A 21,127-nucleotide genomic window follows, 5' to 3' on the forward strand; every position below is an offset into this window, starting at 1 on the left:
GCTGAAAGAGAACTTATCTCCCATGTATATTTTAAAAGAATAGGAATAGTGTTGATTTTTATTTATCTGATTCATGGTTCATATTTACTTATGATCTGTATAATGTTCTATTTGCGAGATATTGCTCATGGATGCTGAAATAACTGGTTTCATGCTCCATCTGACCTATTCTGTGCCGCTGTTGTGTTTTGATGGAACAATGGCAATTGATTCCGCGGTCACCTTGTGGTATCTCATCGGGGGGAGGGTTGGTGTTTGGAAAGGGTCACGCTGTTTTCCATTATTGTTGTAGATATTCTGAGTATTTGAGCTGGCAGCGTGAAAGGACCCGAGCCTTGCTATCTCCACCTGTCCTCGCTGTTTGCCTCAGGACATTGCTAAGGACACTTCACTCTGGAGCTGGCCTGTGCTCAATATTTGGTGCTGTCACTGGGGATGAAGTTGGGAAAGATTCCATTCCTCAGCATCCCTGTTCTCAAGAGCTCAGTGGTGCAATTTATTTTTAAACGTGTAAATTTAGACACATTCCAACATCCTTAAAACCCATGGTCGTGTGGGAAACAAGAAGCTGGCCTCATGGACAGCTGTGAGTGAAGAATCTTTCTTCTGGGTGCGTGCAGGAGTTGCACGCTTGGCGATGCTGTCCTTTTGGAAAAATAACCACTCTTGCGTTGTACGTTTGCACATTTGCATTAAGAGGGTCACACATTACTCCCATGTGGGCTGTTCCCCTTTAAGCTCGTTGCAGGAGCTGGCACGACCTCCGTTTGACCCACATCCAGCATTCGTGCACTCGGAATTCAGCACGAGTTTCACAAGTAATCTATTCGTATTCGTCACGGAACTTCCTCCCCGGCCGATCAATCGCACCCGCGACTGCAGGGAGAGGGAGAGGAGGAGGGAGTGGGAGAGGAGGGAGGGAGTGGGAGAGGAGGGAGTGGGAGGGGAGGGAGAGGAGGGAGGGAGAGGAGGAGGGAGGGAGAGGAGGAGGAGGGGGAGGAGGAGAGGAGGGGGAGGGAGAAGGAGAGGAGGGAGAGGCTGCTGATGCTGGAGTGCAGTCTTGTGCTACTGCTCAGACCACACGCTCCATCCACTGCCTTTGTGTGCCCGCTGCCCCTGGTCCTTGTCCTTGTCCCAGCCACCAGCCGCCCAGTGATGGGGCTAGCCATTCCCGGGAGCCCGGTGCTGTGCTGACGGAGCGGGCGGGTGTGCCGTGCCTTGGGCGGCGGCGATGGAGCTGTGGGATCAGGCAGGCTTCCTGGGCTGAAGTGGTGGCAGCAGAGGCCGGCTCGCCGGGCCACACCATGCCGGTCCGCCGGGGCCACGTCGCGCCTCAGAACACCTACCTGGACACCATCATCCGCAAGTTCGAAGTTCAGAGTGAGTGGGGACGGGGGGAGAGGGAGACGGGGGGAGAGGAGACGGGGGGAGAGGAGACGGGGGGAGAGGGGAGGGGGAGAGAGGGGAGGGGGAGAGAGGGGAGGGGGAGAGAGGGGAGGGGGAGAGAGGGGAGGGGGAGAGACGGGAGAGGAGACGGGGGGAGAGGAGACGGGGGGAGAGGAGACGGGGGGAGAGGAGACGGGGGGAGAGGGGAGGGGGAGAGAGGGGAGGGGGAGAGACGGGAGGGGGAGACGGGGGGAGAGGGAGGGGAGGGGAGAGGAGACGGGGGGAGAGGAGACGGGGGGAGAGGAGACGGGGGGAGAGGGGAGGGGGAGAGAGGGGAGGGGGAGAGAGGGAGAGGAGACGGGGGGAGAGGAGACGGGGGGAGAGGAGACGGGGGGAGAGGGGAGGGGGAGAGAGGGGAGGGGGAGAGAGGGGAGGGGGAGAGAGGGGAGGGGGAGAGAGGGGAGGGGGAGAGAGGGGAGGGGGAGAGAGGGGAGGGGGAGACGGGGGGAGAGGAGACGGGGGAGAGGAGACGGGGGGAGAGGGAGAGGAGACGGGGGGAGGGGGAGAGGGGGGGGGAGGGGGGAGAGGGGGGGAGGAGGGAGAGGGGGGGAGGGGAGGGGAGACGGGGCGAGTCAGGAGAGGGGGGGAGGGGGGGGGCTTTCTGCCCCGGGTAGAATGTCACCCCTCCCTCCGGGGGAGACAATGCATTAAACCCCCGGCGCTGTGGTCCTGGTGTGGGAGGGGAGGGGAGGGGTGATGAGGTGAGGGCAGGGGGAGGTCTGTGTGGGGAAGGTGTGGAGGGGGGCTGGCTGGCTGGTCGTGAGGGGTGAGGGGGGGCTGGTCGTGGGTGCAGAGGTGGTGGGTGTGTGTGGCGGGGTGAGGGGATCTGTGTGTGCTGCGGTTGGGGGTCTTTGTGCGAGGGTCTCCCCGTGGACTCGGCTCTCTCTCTCTCTCTCTCTCCCCCCCCCCGTGCCGGGCACCGCCGCAGCCACAACCCCACCCCCACAACCCCACAACCCCACAACCCCACAACCCCACCCCCTCCCCATTGTTCCTTCCCCTCAGTGTGGAAATCAAACCCTCCCTCCCCTTCGCATCGCAGGGAAGATGCACTCGGTTGGGTGGGAAGGCGGGCATTGAATCCACATCCACATCCACACACAGGGCCTGTGAAAGTCCGTGCGTGTCGCCATTCACCAAACAGGGGGTACTGGCATCTGTTTAAATGTCAGTTGTACAGGGCATTGGCGAGACCGCACCTGGAGTATTGCGTACAGTTTTGGTCTCCTAATCTGAGGAAAGGCATTCTTGCCATAGAGGGAGTACAGAGAAGGTTCACCAGGTTGATTCCTGGGATGGCAGGACTTTCATATGAAGAAAGACTGGACAGACTGGGCTTGTACTCGCTGGAATTTAGAAGATTGAGGGGGGATCTTGTAGAAACTTACAAAATTCTTAAGGGGTTGGACAGGCTGGATGCAGGAAGATTGTTCCCGATGTTGGGGAAGTCCAGAACAAGGGGTCACAGTTTAAGGATAAGGGGGGAAGTCTTTTAGGACCAAGATGAGAAAGTTTTTTTTCACACAGAGAGTGGTGAATCTGTGGAATTCTCTGCCACAGAAGGTAGTTGAGGCCAGTTCATTGGCTATATTTAAGAGGGAGTTAGATGTGGCCTTTGTGGCTAAAGGGATCAGGGGGTATGGAGAGAAGGCAGGTACGGGATACTGAGTTGGATGATCAGCCATGATCATATTAAATGGCGGTGCAGGCTCGAAGGGCCAAATGGCCTACTCCTGCACCTATTTTCTATGTTCCTATGTCACGACCGAGTCTCTCTGTATCGCTCATCACGCCAAAGTATCGGGTAGTGCTCCATTGGCATTGAACCAGCTCAGTTGTTAATGTAAGAAATGTACCCAGCGAGCACGATAACATTTCACAACCATTGTGTTAATGAGCAGGTAATTGTTTTTTGTAGAAACAAGGAACTGCAGGTGCGGGTTTACAAAAATGAGATACAAAGTGCTGGAGTACCTCAGCCGGCCAGGCACCATCCCTGTAGAATATGGACAGGTGGCCTTTGGGGTTGGGGGCCGCCTTCAGAATGATATTGTTTAATGAGTGAGAACTATTGAGTGAGAACTACTTGGCTGAAGAGCTGTGGATGAGCTGTCGATGCTTTGATGGGATCTCTGGTGTCAATTTGAGGTCTTGGTTTAATATCTCGGTTTACAACCCCACAAACACAGGACTCCAGCACTGATCGGCCCTGAGTTCTGGGCCAGTTGTCCAGAGACGAGTAGAAAAACAAGTGTAGCAGGTGGGAGTTTACGTTCAAGTGACAAGATCTGGAATTTTTTTTTTTTAAACCCAGCTGGTTTCTGCAGAAGTGTCACTGATATCTGTTGGGAACTGTGAAGATGTGGCACAGTGTCAAGGCTTGTAGAGCCACTGCTTCACAACTTACATAGAAACGTAGAAAGTAAGTGCAGGAGTAGGCCATTCGGCCCTTCGAGCCTGCACCGCCATTCAATATGATCATGGCTGATCATCCAACTCAGTATCCCGTACCTGCCTTCTCTCCATACCCCCTGATCCCTTTAGCCACAAGGGCCACATCTAACTCCCTCTTAAATATAGCCAATGAACTGGCCTCAACTACCTTCTGTGGCAGAGAATTCCACAGATTCACCACTCTGTGTGAAAAAAAACTTTCTCATCTCGGTCCCAAAAGACTTCCCCCTTATCCTTAAACTGTGACCCCTTGTTCTGGACTTCCCCAACATCGGGAACAATCTTCCTGCATCTAGCCTGTCCAACCCCTTAAGAATTTTGTAAGTTTCTATAAGATCCCCCCTCAATCTTCTAAATTCCAGCGAGTACAAGCCGAGTCTATCCAGTCTTTCTTCATATGAAAGTCCTGCCATCCCAGGAATCAATCTGGTGAACCTTCTCTGTACTCCCTCTATGGCAAGAATGTCTTTCCTCAGATTAGGAGACCAAAGCCATACGCAATACTCAACTTCTGGCCATTGATCCTTAGGTCAGGTGCTGTCTGTGTGGAGTTTGCACATTAGTCCTTTGATGTGTAGAGAATAGACAATAGACAATAGGTGCAGGAGTAGGCCATTCAGCCCTTCGAGCCAGCACCACCATTCAATGCGATCATGGCTGATCACTCTAAATCAGTACCCCGTTCCTGCCTTCTCCCCATACCCCCTCACTCCGCTATCCTTAAGAGCTCTATCCAGCTCTCTCTTGAAAGCATCCAACGAACTGGCCTCCACTGCCTTCTGAGGCAGAGAATTCCACACCTTCACCACTCTCTGACTGAAAAAGTTCTTCCTCATCTCCGTTCTAAATGGCCTACCCCTTATTCTTAAACTGTGGCCCCTTGTTCTGGACTCCCCCAACATTGGGAACATGTTTCCTGCCTCTAATGTGTCCAATCCCCTAATTATCTTATATGTTTCAATAAGATCCCCCCTCATCCTTCTAAATTCCAGTTTATACAAGCCCAATCGCTCCAGCCTTTCAACATACGATAGTTTTTGTATACTTTGTAAATCTGCTCCAGTTTCCACCCATATCCCAAAGACGTACATGTTGGAATGCTAATTGGCTGCTGTAAATTGACCCTAGTCTATAGTGTATAGAATTTGGATGTAGTTGATAGGAATGTGGGGAAAAATAAAAGTGGATTAGTGTAAATAGGTGCTTGATGGTTGGCGTCTACTTAATGGACTGAAGGGCCAGTTTCTGTGCCGTTTTTTATGTACAAGAACCAAATACTGAATGAGTACATGTCTTATGGTGGGATCAATGTGAGGAGATTTGTTTGAATTATTAAATGATTTAAGCTCCCTGTATCTCATACTTCTTTACAGTATAAAAGGCAATTCAGCCCATCAACCCCATGCCACATCTGCGTAATCCCATTCCCCCACTTATTTGCCTGCAACGTATTCTCCATCATAACATTTGTTAGCTCCCCAGTTCTCCAATCATCCATCTATACCAAGGCCAATTAATAACTTGTGTGGAAATATGGAGTGTGGGGGAGGAAATCTACTGCTCCCTCCCAGTCTAACATAAAAACAGTCCTTGAGCCTGTTCCACAATTGTGTATGATCCTGATTAACTCCTCCTTCCCCTCAACACCATCACTTTGAGCCATCAATATTGATGGAAGCCTCAATCTGAAGACTGAAGAAGGGTCTCGACTGGAAGCATCACCTCTCCATGTTCCCCAGAGATGCTGTATGACCTGCTGAGTTACTCCAGCACTTTGTGTCCATTTGTGCAGCTTCTGCAGTTCTTTATCTCTACAATATTAATTGTACATTGTTGAGGCCCTGACACCAATCTTGTGACACCTCACTTGTTATAGGTTTAAAATCTGAAGATGTCCCATTTCTTATGCGTGCCAATGTATTACCTTATTTCCATTGACATCCACATCCTGAGAATGAGATTTAAAAAACAGTCTGGTGTCTGAAGTTGAAATTATACGCACACAGGTTGGATATGGGACTGGGTTGCCATTGAGGTTTGACAAGCACCTTCTGTATAAAGTGTCCGAAATGAGGGGATAACCTCCCAGCAGAAGGGATCGGTGGAGCTCTGGGTGCTGGAGTGGGAAGCTGTGAGTTTTCCCACATATCGGGTAGGATAAAGAGAAAGCAGGACATTGCTGAAGATTTCTAGCACAGCCATCAGCTGCAGCATCACTAATTAGTCCCAAAGGTATTGATGGATCCTAGGATACAGTAGCTCCCTCTGGGACACCAGCCAAACATGGTTTGATATGAGGCAGTGGAAGCCATCCTTCAGGGTATTGGAGGGTGATCATGTTGCATATCAGCGACAGGCACTGAATGGTGATCATGACTGAAGGCATAGCTGGTATTTTATTGCCTTGCCTCTACTAGTATGAGCTCAGTGGGTCTAAGCCTCAGTTTTAAACTGTCTGGATGCTGTGTGCATGAAATCTGGGACTTCCCAGCCCTGTGTGGTGTCGCAGCAGTTCCAAGTGTGTCACAGTGATTTACAATAAGAGCTTCTTTTGGAATATTGGTATTTGAAATAGTGTTGTTTTCACGAATTAAAATGTGTTGGGAACTAAAATTGCGTTGCTTCCACGATTCGAGGCAACCATCCAGTTTTTGATCAGTGTTATTCAATGATAGACATGTACCAGTGGGGCATTAGTGTTGTATACTATCTGAGCTGTAGGTAGTAAAATGGTACCCCTAAACTGTACAATCGCTGGACTGTACCCATCAGTGAGGAATTCTACTGCTACAGTATACTAGACCTATATATTCAGATGTATACCATCACCGGCCTGTACCCTGGGATGAGACTTTTATACAGCATTGTGCCTGTACCTGTCAATGGAGCCCCTGGGAGTAACTCTCGTATCTTAAGGGAAGGAGTGAGAAACAATCTTTGCTCATAAACTCTTAGATCAACAGCTGATCACGCACAGGCATTGGCAAGGATCATTCGACTCTACACACCATTGTAGGCTCCAGGCAGAGTAAAGTGAAAGCTGTCTTCTAACTATCCTGTCATCATCCTATCTGAATCTTTTAATCAGATGACTCCACATTCCTCTAAGCTCCAGCAAATACAGGACCATTCTCCTTGATCTATCTGATCAGAATAATCTTTCTTCACTGGAATTAATGCGGTGATTTTGCACTGTGGCTGAGCCTAGTCTATCACTTCTTAGTGGTGGTGACCAAATTCCCCATGCCATTGTTCTCTGCAATAAAGTTCAGCATGGCGATCCTTCCACATCTATATATTGTGTCCGAGAATACCCTAATTTACCCAATTTCCCCCTCTGTTCTTATATCACCTTCCACCCATTCCTTTGTGTACTTTTATTAGATGCTATTGGAAAATCCTGATTCACATCCATTGCTTCCTTGCATCTAACTTCCCAGTGTCATCATTAAAAGAATATGGGTTTTTCAGAATTTCCCTTCCATACGTCTGTCCAATTTAGTTTTAAATGCTTGCCACTACAGTGAGGCGGCCTGGTCAGAGATTTGTCCAGCCCATTATTAAATACTGCTATTGACCATTAGAGAATTGAAGGGATTTTGCAAGATCATGTGCTACTTCCATACGTTTGGAACCCAGGCACCCAAGCTATCAGGAGGGCTTTCAGTCCCATTCATTTTGCCACGAATTTTACCAATAATTACTTTACATTCCTTACCCGCATTAGACTATTGTTACTCCTGTATTTGTAGTTCATTAATTGTGCCTTTGAGATTAAATTATAATTAAATCTGTGTAGTTCATTATTTCCCATTAACAATTTTTCTTTACACATCCTGTAAATGCCCGAGGTAACATTAGATTTGAACATTCATGTCTCTTGTTTGAGAGGTTAGAATGGTGCAGCTGTAACCCCATTGTGGACTGTTAGACCCACACCCAGTGGAATACACACTGGAAATGCTGGGCACATTCAATGCTGCTGCACTGGAACAATGAGAAATGAATTTCATTATTATATTCTCACTGTTACAATTATATTTACATAGTGCCATTCACTCCATGCATACACTCTAGTTTTTTTTAACCCAATATTAAGCAGTGGTCAATTGGAACCCATTGGGGCTGTGCAAATATTTCTGCAAAGAGATATTTGCACAGCAAACAATGAGAAATGTTAGGGTTAACAATGCGATAGTCATTTTCCCACAACTGCCTCATTCACTGTGATGTCTGCAGTCTGTGCACTATGTCAGTGTTTTGCAGTGACAGCTTTGCACCCACTAGTACCTGATCCCTAGTGTGCTCCACCGGTCCCGCAGCCAATTCTGCATTGCAGTACTCAGTAATACACCTGTACCCACCAATATTTTCCTTCGATGCTAAGCTCTGACGGATACAGACCAGACCGCCTCAATTTCTCCTCTTGGACAATATTGTCATGCGTGAATCGGTCTATTTGTGCTGCATTGTATCCAAGCCAAACATGTCCTTGCCAGCGAACTGCGCAAAGTATTTTGAGTCTTGTCAGCCATGTGAAAAAGATCTTGCCTTTCATAAAACCATTGACTCTGCCTAATCATATCATTACAACCCCTTATTTTTAATAGATCCTGTAACACTAGGCCTGTACACCTAGTACACTAGGCCTGTACACCTGTTATATTCAAGCAGCTGCCTATCTATTAGTGCAGTGGCAGTTCAGCATCCACCAGTGTTGTACACCCACAGGATGGAATCCATGATGTAGCCAGTGCACAGTCAGGCTGAATCCAATGGTGAAATTGTCATCTGTGGGATGTGGAATCATTGGCAAATCCATGCTTTAATGCCCATTTCTACCAGCTCACAGGTACTGGTGGGCACCACCTTGAACTGCTGCAGTGCATGTTGAGGTTTGTTCTGAACCCAGGTGCAGATATTCTTGTATTTTGACCAACGTAAGCTTGGGGAGCAAAAATGTCTTATCTCAAGTGAAACTGGCAAGTAACTTGAAGGAAGATGCAAATGATGCTGTTTCAGTCCCGGTGGTACAGTTAGCTAGCTTAGTAGGTACTTCTGATGGTAAATAATGCAGCCCCAGTTAGCTGCTAATGGAAAATGAATGGTGACTGGAGGGGTGGTGCTGGGTGGGCTGCTGCTCAGGTGAACTATTTTGGCTTGGATGGGGTTAAGATTTTCAATGTTGTTAGAGCTTCCTTCATTCTGACGTTATCCCAGTGGACATTTGACTTGTAAATGGTGGGAAGACCTTTCAGTGTTGTGTGGTGAATCACTTGCCGAAGGATTCCCAGCTTCTGACCTGTTCGTGAGGCCATGGTATTTCGTGATGGTCCAGTTAATTTTCTGATGCATGATGTTCTTTGCAGAGTCATCAGACAGCCACTTTGCAGAAGTTCCTTGCTGTTTTCCAGCCCAGGCGAGAATGATGTTTAGATTTTGCTGCATGTGGTATTGCCTTGATGAGTTCCAAATGAAACGGAGCATTGTCCAATATAAACTGAGTAGGAAAGATATGCAGATGCTTGTTTAAGTCCGAAGAAGGGTCTCGACCCGAAACGTCACCCATTCCTTCCCTCCAGAGATGCTGCCTGTCCTCTGAGTTACTCCAGCATTTTGTATCTACACCCAATATAAACTGATATCTCCCCACTTCACTCCAGGATAGAGTGAATGCCTTTGAAGGAGATGATGGTTGAAATTAGAGCACCACTTCAACAACAGTTTCGTTATCTCTTGGCTACCAACAGTGACATTTATCTGCCTTGCTTCTCAGCAAGACTCCTGTATGTGAAGAACTTATCCCTACAGCTTCAGTTACTAGAGTTTCTTGATGGAGCACACATGGTCAAATTCCACAATGGTTTCCTCCACTCTGCACCTCATCTGGGGAGTACCAAGCTGATTTACTCCCACATAAAGTAGAGATGTGAGGTGTTGACCCGGCACTGGTAAAAGACAGTGGTTCAAGAAGAGACTCGGTTAAAACCAGTAACAAAAATCATATCTATGTTTGGGGACATCAGTAACTCCCAGTTGTTCAATGTGTTTACCAAGGTGCTTGCGTTTTGCTCCGCTCATCAAATTAAGAAAGTTACGAGGGGTAACTTGGAAAGGCCCTGGCTCTCCTCGCTGGGTAATGGGGGTTTGGACAGCTTGGCTTGTGAGTCACTCGGCTGCTAATCCTCAATCAAGCTGAGGCTTGTTCCCAGCACCAAATTAGTCTCTGGGGATATAAATATCGCTTGGAGGTGCAGCCCAGTGAGCCCCTGCAGATCACTTTGCTGTGATCTCTGCTGGGAGCGTCACCTAGGGGTAGCAGCCTGACTGCTCTTGAATTGTCAGCAGAAGAGGCAAAACTCGCTTCCAAAAACAAGCGCAAACTCCAATTTCTGCTTTTAAAAGCAGGCAGATACTGCAAATCTTTCCACCTTGCCACGTCTGCTCCTATCCCAGTGGCTCAGCTAACTGGATTGTGGGATGGGACACAAACTCCAGTGAAGTGGGATCGGCGGGGAGTTAGACTGGGCCATTGGCCAGGGCTGAGGAGAGGGTCAGTCCCACTTCCAGCTCCTGATTGCGATCCAGTGGCCCCCTGCCATTGAGACGGGTGCAGCTTCAGGGACTGTCAGCCCATAGCATCCTACTGTGGCTTCACAAGGGCAGCTTGGGCTGGGCTGTGGCTCCTACTGAATTTGAATCATTATTCAGACACGCACTAATTTTGCTCACTTGAGCCAGCCCAAAGATTTATAGCCCTGTCACTGTAATGAACCTCGCAATGGGATTTGTAAGTATAATTTGGCACAAGGCCACATAGACGCTAGCTGAGAAATCCAAAAGCTTGGTCAAATGACTAGATTTTATGCACAAAAGCAGAACACTGGAAGAATTCAGCCGTTCAAACAGCAGCTGGGGGGGGGGGGGGGGAGCAAAAAGTTCAAGTTAAAATTTCAGGTCAAGGCAAAGAAAGAATTATAGAGGCATAATGGGAAGACATTCCAGTTGCGCATCTGAAGACAGCTGCAAGGCCCAAGAAACCAGAATTTTAGGGAAAGTAAGATCTTGAGAGTCACGCAACTGTGGATGCTGGAATCTTGAGCAAAACACAAAATGCTGGAGGAACTCAATGGGTCAGACAGCATCCGGGGAGGGGATGGATAGATGGGTGACCTTTCGGGTCGGGACTCTTCTTCAGATTCTTCAAGATCTTGAGAAGTTTCAGTGTTGGAGGGGGTTAGAGTTTGGGAGAGACTGGACCATGGAGATGAGGTACTAGACCGTGTCTGACAAGCCGGGACAATTGTACAGTTAAAGGAGCAGCACGTGCAGAAGAATTTGTCTCTGATCTCTGTCACCGACTCCAGGACTGCTGTGAAACCTCATCACACTTTGAGCATCATATCCCACCACTAGTTGAGCTTCAGACGTGCCAATGTCATTACTACGACAGCTTGTATTCACCTCGTATCCGGACTGATTCAGCCCCTGACCCATCTCACTACACGAAGCTCTCAAGTTACCCTGACCCGTGTCTGTAACAAAATTCTGGCTGCTACCCCTCTTTCTAATCTCCACTAACCATCGTCCAAAACTTTATTGCCTGTGACCTTGCCCAAGTCTGGTTGATCCATCACTCACTCCTCTGCCTGTTTGGCAACATCATAGTTCCTTTTAAATTTTCACCCTTGTTTTCAAATCGCTCTGTGGTTTTGTTCAGCTGTACTATCTCTGCAATCTTTGCAACCTCGTATCTCCCTGAGAAAGCTATGCTCAAATTTGGCAATTGTGCTGAAGCCTGAATGAAATGGTTTTGTTGTCAGTGTCTGTGCTCTGAAATCCAGTCCCCAGCTGCCATCCACTGCCCTCACACCTCCTTAACTGTGCTCTTTAAACTTTATTCCCCAACCACACTTTTAGTGCAACTCTTTCAAGCCGTTGGATAGTATTCCTGCACTGCCTCTGTTTGTCCTCACAAAATGAGTCATACAAACTGGTATTGAGAAATAAAACAAACTCTATTAGTAAATTGGAGCGGCGGGTTACGTATGCCGAGCGTGTATGGTTTGGTGAGATTTTAACAGGAGAATGCTTGACATGTGTTGTTGCCAGAACTCTGCTGGCTACAGTGCTGTTCCCAAGGGCTTCAATGTCAGCTGCTGCTTTTAGCTTGGTACTTGTTTCTTGGCACTTTCAGTTAACATAGAAACATAGAAAATAGGTGCAGGAGTAGGCCATTCAGCCCTTCAAGCCAGCACCGCCATGCAATGTGATCACTGCTGATCATCCACAATCAGTGTCCCGTTCCTGCCTTCTCCCCATATCCCTTGATTCCGCTAGCCCTAAGAGCTCTATGTAACTCTCTTTTGAGTGCATCCAGTGAATCGGCTACCACTGCCTTCCGAGGCAGAGAATTCAACAAATTCACAACTCTCGGTGATTTTTTTTTTCCTCATCTCAGTTCTAAATGCCCTACCCCTTATTCTTAAACTGTGGCCCCTGGTTCTGCACTCCCTCAACATTGGGAACATGTTTCCTGCATCTAGCTTGTCCAATCCCTTAATAATTTTATATGTTTCTATAAGATCCCCTCTCATCCTTCTAAATTCCAGTGAATACAAGCCCAGTCATTCCATTCTTTCATCATATGACAGTCCCGCCATCCTGGAAGTTAACTTCGTGAACCTACGCTGCACTCCTTCAATCCTCAGTAGGAGGCTGTCCTGTTAGGTTGGAAATGCCACCAGCCTTGATCACCCGCCTGTCAGCGGCCCAGGGGGACGAGGGTTTCTGGGTACGTTGGGCTTACTTTATGTAACAAAGTACTTAAGTACATGCTAAGATACAACGCATCATTTTATTGAAGCACTTATAGCAAAGGACCTGCAGTACATTACAGCTCCGAGCTGCTGCATCTACTGCCTGACATAGGCGAGTTCTTGATATTATAAAGCACATACTGGGCGAGACTACTACTAACAAGCACTACGATTGGCTAGCCCATCTTCATTGCTTCTTGTAGAAATAAAGGAACGGTAGCTTAAACAATGAAAAAAATGTGAAGAATATACTAGCAAAGTTACACAAAATCGCCATATCTAACGGGTGGCCTACAAACCCGTCCATACCTCGTGTGGTAAGAGACCGCCTCGCCTCCTTTCGCGGGAGAACAGACGGGGGGGGGGGGGGGAGAGTGGGGACGTAACAGGCGACTTGACAGGATTAGTGGGAGACGACATGGGCGGCAGGAACAACGGTTGTTGGTGGGGAAGCTGAATCAACTGTGGGAGCGAACACGAGACGCGGGGCGTCAGGTCTCGGAGTCGCAGGACGCGGTTCCTTCACCGGAAGGATGTGTTGACGGTTGCGTCTGTAGATGACCCCGTCCACTTCGACCAGGTATGAACGTGGCCCCTTGGAAGGGCCGTAAATGTGTCCCAGTCGTGTATGGCCCTTGTTGGTTTGCAGACGAACTACTTGTCCACGTGCAAGGGGTGTAAGTGGCTTATTGGACTTGTCGAAGAACCGCTTCTGTGTGTCCCGTTGACGTTGTAGTTCCTTCTGCACCACGGGCCGGGACCGAACGTGCGGCTGGAGTAGCTGCTGAGAGACAGGCAGGGGAGCACGGGTTTGGCGAGACATTAGTCGCTGGGCTGGCGAGCCTAGGACAGGATCCCGTGCAATGTTCCGTAGATTGAGTGAGTCCAGGTATACGTTGGATTTGGCAAGATCGAATCCGGCCAGGTGCCCTCGTGACGGCCCGAGTAAAGCAAGCCCAACGTACCCAGAAACTCTCGTTCCCCTCGGCAGACAAGGGAATATGTGATAGATGTTCTAGATTATAAAGGGCTGAAGAGTAGGTGGAGGAATTGTGTGTGCCTGTCATCACAGATCCAAAGTTCCACAGTGGGAGCTGAGAGGTTTTTCATCTCAAGTGATCAAGTTGCAACTGCAGTAGTGAGCATCTAATCCTGATTGGTGAGGTTTAGCTTAGTTTAGAGATACAGTGCAGAATCAGGACCTTTGGCCCACCGATCTGCACCGACCAGCAATCCCCACACATTAATACTATCCTACGCACACTAGGGACAGTTTACAATTTTACCAAGCCAATTAACCTACAAACCTGTAGGTCTTTGGAGTGTGGGAGAAAATCAGAGCTCCCGGGGAAAACCCACGTGGGTCACAGGGAGAACATCCAAATTCTGTACAGACAGCACCCCTAGTCAGGATCAAACCCGGGTCTCTGGCACTGTAAGGCAGCAACTCTAAAGTTGTGCCACTGTGTTGCCATGTGTTAGCTGTTTTGCTGGTATGATCGTGGGTAGTGCTCCATCCAGCTGAGCTGAGGTTGGTTGGCCTCACTGCCGAAACTGAGGTATGTTTCATTTCTCTTCCACCTGACCAACACAACAAACATTAAAATTCAGATTGTACGGCAGGATGCATCCTATATATAGTTTTGTTTTTGCTTTGAGTCACTAAGCTGTGAATGCGCCCTGTGTGCAGCCGTCTGAGTTCTAGTTCAAGGTCTGGTGCGTCTGAGCATTTAACAAACATTTGGAAATGTTGAGCTTGCAATTGTCTTTCTCAGTGTGAGCAGACTGTGGCCTGAGGGGATGAGGAGGAACAAATTCCTCTGTACTGCAATTGTAAACCCGCTGATAACATCATTGCTCCCGAGTAGACTTTTGGAGATTCATGCTGGATCATTCTCTTGGGTTCAGTTTTGTATTCCTCGCCTGCTTAACATCCAGCTGCTGAATATGTAGACAAGTGCCGCTGGACGAAGAGGTACACACGAGAAGCTGGAATAACTCAGCAGGTCAGGCAGCATCCCTGGAGACAAGGAATACGTGACGTTTCAGGTCGAGATGCTTAAAATGAAGAGGTCATTTACTATTGGTATCACTGACGCTTCATTAATACATCGGCATGTTACCCCCTGCCTCTGCAGCTTGTTCTGTTGAATATCATGGAGTACGCAGCACTACTGAAGCTGGAGAAATGTCTGGGACTTAATGAGTAAAAATTGGTACAGCACAGAGCGTGCCTGTGATGGGCTGAAGGGCCTGTTTCTGTGCTGTTCAACATTGACTCTGACCTGCCCATCCCGGTGTCCTGCTTTCATGACACTCGCCACCTGTCTGCACTGTTTCTGTACTTTATGAGCACAGTTTTATGAAACAGCTGGGTTTGTATTGGCATTGGCTCTCGTGACATTGGCATGCCCCAAAACAGTTTACAGCTGAACTGTAGTCATTCTTGCATTGTTGGAAGTAGGACAGCCAGTTAACCCATGGGTAGTAAAGTGAAGAGTGGAGAGTCTGTTTCTCATGGTGTTAGTTGAGAGGCTTGGACACACTGACAAACACCTTCAGAAGGATCCCATGGGGTCCTCGAGATCCCTCTTTATCGGGGCAGTGAGGTCTCTGTTTAATACAATGTAACACTGGAGTGATCTGCAGAGCACAAGTTGGACAGGTGGCATCACCCTGCAGGTTGACTGGAAGCTCCTGTACTGAACCATGCCAAGCACCCAACTGAACCATGCCAAGCACCCAACTGAACCATGCCAAGCACCCAACTGAACCATGCCAAGCACCCAACTGGACCATGCCAAGCACCCGACTGGACCATGCCAAGCACCCAACTGAACCATGCCAAGCATCCAACTGAACCATGCCAAGCACCCGACTGGACCATGCCAAGCACCCGACTGGACCATGCCAAGCACCCGACTGAACCATGCCAAGCACCCGACTGGACCATGCCAAGCACCCGACTGGACCATGCCAAGCACCGGACTGGACCATGCCAAGCACCCGACTGGACCATGCCAAGCACCCGACTGGACCATGCCAAGCACCGGACTGGACCATGCCAAGCACCCGACTGGACCATGCCAAGCACCCAACTGGACCATGCCAAGCACCCAACTGAACCATGCCAAGCACCCAACTGAACCATGCCAAGCACCCAACTGGACCATGCCAAGCACCCAACTGGACCATGCCAAGCACCCAACTGAACCATGCCAAGCACCCAACTGAACCATGCCAAGCACCCAACTGGACCATGCCAAGCACCGGACTGGACCATGCCAAGCACCGGACTGGACCATGCCAAGCACCCAACTGGACCATGCCAAGCACCCAACTGGACCATGCCAAGCACCCAACTGAACCATGCCAAGCACCCAACTGAACCATGCCAAGCACCCAACTGAACCATGCCAAGCACCCAACTGGACCATGCCAAGCACCCAACTGGACCATGCCAAGCACCCAACTGGACCATGCCAAGCACCCAACTGGACCATGCCAAGCACCCGACTGGACCATGCCAAGCACCCGACTGGACCATGCCAAGCACCCAACTGGACCATGCCAAGCACCCGACTGGACCATGCCAAGCACCGGACTGGACCATGCCAAGCACCCAACTGGACCATGCCAAGCACCCAACTGGACCATGCCAAGCACCCAACTGGACCATGCCAAGCACCCAACTGGACCATGCCAAGCACCCAACTGAACCATGCCAAGCACCCAACTGGACCATGCCAAGCACCCAACTGGACCATGCCAAGCACCCAACTGGACCATGCCAAGCACCCAACTGGACCATGCCAAGCACCCAACTGGACCATGCCAAGCACCCAACTGGACCATGCCAAGCACCCAACTGGACCATGCCAAGCACCCAACTGGACCATGCCAAGCACCCAACTGGCAAGCCATCATCGGGCAGTAAGTGTGATGAAAGTTGGGTAAATAAGTATTGAGAGGAAATGTAACAGGCCATTTCAAAGATGCCCCCTTGCCTCAGTACATTAGCATAGAAACATAGAAAACAGGTGCAGGAGTAGGCCATTCGGCCCTTCGAGCCAGCACAGCCATTCAATATGATCATGGCTGACCATCCAAAATCAGTACCCCGTTCCTGCTTTCGCCCCATATCCCTTGATTCCGTTAGTCCCATGAGCTACAGTGTGTGTATATATAACTCTCTCGAAAACATCCAGAATTGGCCTCCACTGCCTTCTGTGGCTGAGAATTCCACAGATTCACAACTCTCTGGGTGAAAACATGGCAGCTTGTTGCCCAAGGAAACGACGCTGGCCTCTGTCTGACCTGCTGTACCCAAGACATAAGTGAGGGTGAAGCTAAGCAGAGGCTGTGGGAACTTTCATCAAGGACATGGCCATCAAAGGGAATAAAAAAGACTCTGCCATGATCCCCTTGTGGCCTGAACTACTTTTAACCTGGTACATTCCAACGCGCTCAGTGGCTGCAAGACCCTCACCCTGAGAATTTCAGCCACTCCAAATATTTGAATTGAAATGTTTTGGCTCATTTGCCTGGTAGATTTAACCCAGAGTACCAGTGGCACTGGTGAAGCCTCGCCAGCTAAACCCTGGCTGAAATTCATTATATCCTGAGGGGATAGACAGGAACCTTCAGAAGTTAATTATGAGAGGCTGTTTGCAGGCGAATGGACGTCTAGTAAATGCAAGGCTTATAAATGAGTAACAGAGCTAATGGCCGACCTGTTCCTGTTAGAGTGAAGGGCAAGGCTGGTAGGAGTAGGAAACCCTGGGTGATGGTGCGCTTGAGGTTTTGAACAAGAAAAAGGAGGCATGTGTCAGGGACAGGGTGCTGGGATCAGGTGAATCCCTTGAGTACAGTGGGTGTAGAAGCACAATTGAGTATGAAATCAGGGGTGCAAAAAAGGGGGCATTCAATGGCTTTAGCAGAGAAGGGAAAGGAGAATCTAAAGAGATTCTACAAACATAGAAGATTAAGGAGAGAACAGGGCCCCTTAAAATCAACAAGGTTGTCTACATGTGGAAGCACAAGACATGGCGGAGGTGTTAATTAAATGTTTCTTATTTGTATTTGCTGTGAAGAAGGACATGGATGTTGAGGAATTTAGAAGGTAATAGTACTGTCTTGAAGATAATCCACATTATAAAAGAAAAGGTGCTGGAGGTCATAAAATGCATAAAGGTATATAAATTGTTGGGACCTAGTCAAGTATATCCTAGGACTTTGTGTGAAGCTCGGGAAGAAATTATGGAGCCACATGAAGAGATTGTCATCATTAATAGCCACAGGTGAGATGCTGGAAGGCTGGAGGGTGACTAATGTTGTGCCTCTGTTTACGAAAAGCTGTGAGGGAGAAGCTTGGGAATGACAGACTGTCGAGCCTTGCATCAGCGGTGAGTAGGTTAACGGAGGGCACTCTGAGAGAGAGGATTGACATGCATTTGTAAAGGGAAAAACTGATTAGGGATAGTCAGCATTGCTTTGTGTGTGGGGCATTAAGACTCACCAATTTAATCGAGTTTTTCGAAGAGGTGACCAAAAACATTGAGGACTGTATGATCTACGTGGATGTTAGCAAAGTCTTTGACAAGACAGTTGATTGGTCTGGAAAGTTAGATCTTATGTGATCAGGGGCAAGCTAGCCAAATGGATGCAAAACTGGCTTGAAGATCAGAAACAGAGTGGTCGTGAAGGGCTGCTTTTCAGTCATGCAGCCTGTGACAGGTATACCACTGGGACTGGTGTTGGGTACACAGTTTGCTACTTATGTAAACAATTTGTATTGTATTGTATAGTGGACAGTAAAGATGGTTATCTAAAGTTCTTGATTATTTGGTCTAATGGTATGAGGAATGGCAAATGGAGCATTAATTTGGATAAATGCAAGGTATTACGTTTTGGTAGAACAATCCCGGGCAGGACTTGAATGAGAGGAAGTGGGCAGGGGGAAACGGAAACATAGAGAATATGTGCAGGAGTAGGCCATTCGGCCCCTCTAGCCAGCACCGCCATTCTATATGATCGTGGCTAATCATCCAAAATCAGTACCCTGCTCCTGCTTTTTCCCCATATCCCTTGACTCCATTAGCCTTAAGAGCTAAATCTAACTCTCTCTCTTGAAAACATCCAGTCAAATGCCCTCTATTGCCTTCTGTGGCAGAGGATTCCACAGATTTCACTGCCAAATGAAGCCAAAAACTGAAAGTAAAAAGGAAGAGAATAATGGCTGACTCTTAAGCCTTTGGACTTTAGAAATGCAGCATGGAAACAGGCCCTACGGCCCACTGAGTCTGCACCGACCAGCGATCACCCCTACATTAATACTATCCTACATACTAGGGACAATTTACAATTTTTTACTGAAACAATTGACCTACAAACATGTACATCTTTGGAGTGTGGGAGGAAACCGGAGCACCCGGAGGAAATCCACGTGGTCACGGAGAATGTACAAACTCCCTACAGACAGCACCCATAGTTGGGATCGAAGCTGGGTCTCTTGCACTGCAGGGCAGCAACTCTACCTCTGTGCCACTGTGCTGCCCCTTATTTGAATAATGAGTGTGTGGTATGTATGGTTACCCAGGAAGGGATGCTGACAAAATATCAGCAACAGTGATAGAATAGATGCAAGTATAGTGATAGATGTAAGAGGGAAAGTGAAAGCTGGTAGGCAGGAAGTGTTTGGAATGGGTTCATTGTGTGGGTCAGATGACTTGCATCTTGGGTTGTTGAATCAGCTGAAGTGGAGTTGGGAGAAGAGCTTTCAACATCTGCCTATCTCCCCCACCACAGTGGAGGTGCCCGAGGGTTGGAAAATGGCAAATGTGATGCCCTTTTACACACGAGTCTAACATCAACAGAACAACATTCCTGTAACTATGGACATGGGACTGCCTATCACTTAACATAGATTGTGGCTTGTGTTCCCGAACCAATAATCGAGAAAATTCAGGAGAGTCAGCTGAATTTTTTTTAAAAAACAGTTTGTGTTTGACGTAATGTTTTGAAATCGCGGAAGATTGAAGGGTTTGTAGTGGATGCAGTCTAAATGGATTTTATAAAAAAAGTGTTTAACAAAGTATCACGCAAGGCTGGTTAACAAAATTGGGAGAGGAGAGGCAGTGTCAGCATAGATGAAAAAAATAGCTTGAGGGCAAAGCTGTGTGGCTGCCTGGTGGTTGTTTTTCAGACTGGTCGATGTAGTCAGTGTTCCACAGTGCGTTCTAGGCTGCTGCTGCTTGATTTGTATATTAATGATGTAAACTGGAATGGATCCAAGTTTACTTCGGATCATCCATTGCTGACAAGTTCTTGCTGGATACTGGCATCGACCGGTTCAGCAGGAAACTGCCACAACTTTGTCGGGTTACAACAAGGGTCGTGGCTGAATAACAAGCTGGAAGTACATCAAATGTTGCTGAAAGATCATCAACTCGGTGAAAGATGCTCTTTGCTCTGCCGGAAACTTGTTGGTCTCGCAGCACAGCGCTGAGATGTCCATCGGGCAACGTTGCTGACTGGCCCTTTCCAGAGTGGCCAGGGCTCATTGAAGCTCGATGCAGCCAACGCCAAGGCAATGTGGGGGACAACCACAGTCTAGGGTCCTTCCGCTGCTGGACATTGAGGGGCAGAGTTCAGTGGGGAAACCCCTCAAACCAGGGAAGTGTTATCACCCCACAGGGGTACTTGAGTGGCATGTGGTGTGTGAACATTACTTAGTATAACACTTTTGAATGCATCAGCAATGATAATGTACGAACAGTTTTTGCTCAGTTTTCAGTTTGGAAATTCAAAAATTTTGAATAAAGTTTATTTTTGTTTTAAAAAAACAGGTTGCCTAAGCAATCACATTGGTGCTTACTTAGTCTACCATCAGCACTCTGTTGCATGGTATCAAGACCTGTACACTGATCAATAGGACACAATCTTAGCTTCCATATGCGCTGCCTCCAACACTTTCTGACTAGAGATGGCCTGCCACAAATTCCGATGCCCTGGATCTAATGTGACCCCCCCCCCCCCCCCCCACAGCTGTATTTAACCTCCCTGGGCAATGGCATGTATAGCTTTGGCCCGTTCACTAGAGAATTTGTACGGTAGTTCTCTTTGGAGAACAAACCTTGGAGAAAGGGCCAGGTGGCCGTCCACACCTGTGAGACACAGAGGTATCTCTAAAAGGTGTTGGAACTCCATGTGGGCAAAGGGAAGCGTCTGCTCAGGACCAGTCAGTGGACTGCCAGCCACACAAGGGCTGGAGTAAAGAGAAGCAAACACGACATGTAGGGAGGAAAGGACCAAGGGAAGAGCAACCAGTGTACAGTTCGTACTGCACCCACCTTCTAGAGCAAAGGTTGTGGGACTCTGCCACAGCTGAAGTTACGATACAGGACAGA

General features: G+C 48.4%; 1 protein-coding gene across 1 annotated transcript in view; it reads left to right on the forward strand.

The window, feature by feature from the left end:
- The first annotated feature begins 1,035 nt into the window (after nt 1-1,035).
- kcnh6a (potassium voltage-gated channel, subfamily H (eag-related), member 6a) overlaps nt 1,036-21,127 on the forward strand; it is a 109,656-nt gene continuing 89,564 nt past the window's right edge. Inside the window, exon 1 of the mRNA XM_078424849.1 lies at nt 1,036-1,380. Coding sequence (XP_078280975.1) covers nt 1,305-1,380 — 76 coding nt within the window. The 5' untranslated portion in view covers nt 1,036-1,304. The remainder of the gene's footprint in view (nt 1,381-21,127) is intronic.

The sequence above is a fragment of the Rhinoraja longicauda genome, chromosome 29 (assembly GCF_053455715.1).
Source record: "Rhinoraja longicauda isolate Sanriku21f chromosome 29, sRhiLon1.1, whole genome shotgun sequence".
Taxonomy (NCBI): Eukaryota; Metazoa; Chordata; class Chondrichthyes; order Rajiformes; family Arhynchobatidae; genus Rhinoraja; species Rhinoraja longicauda.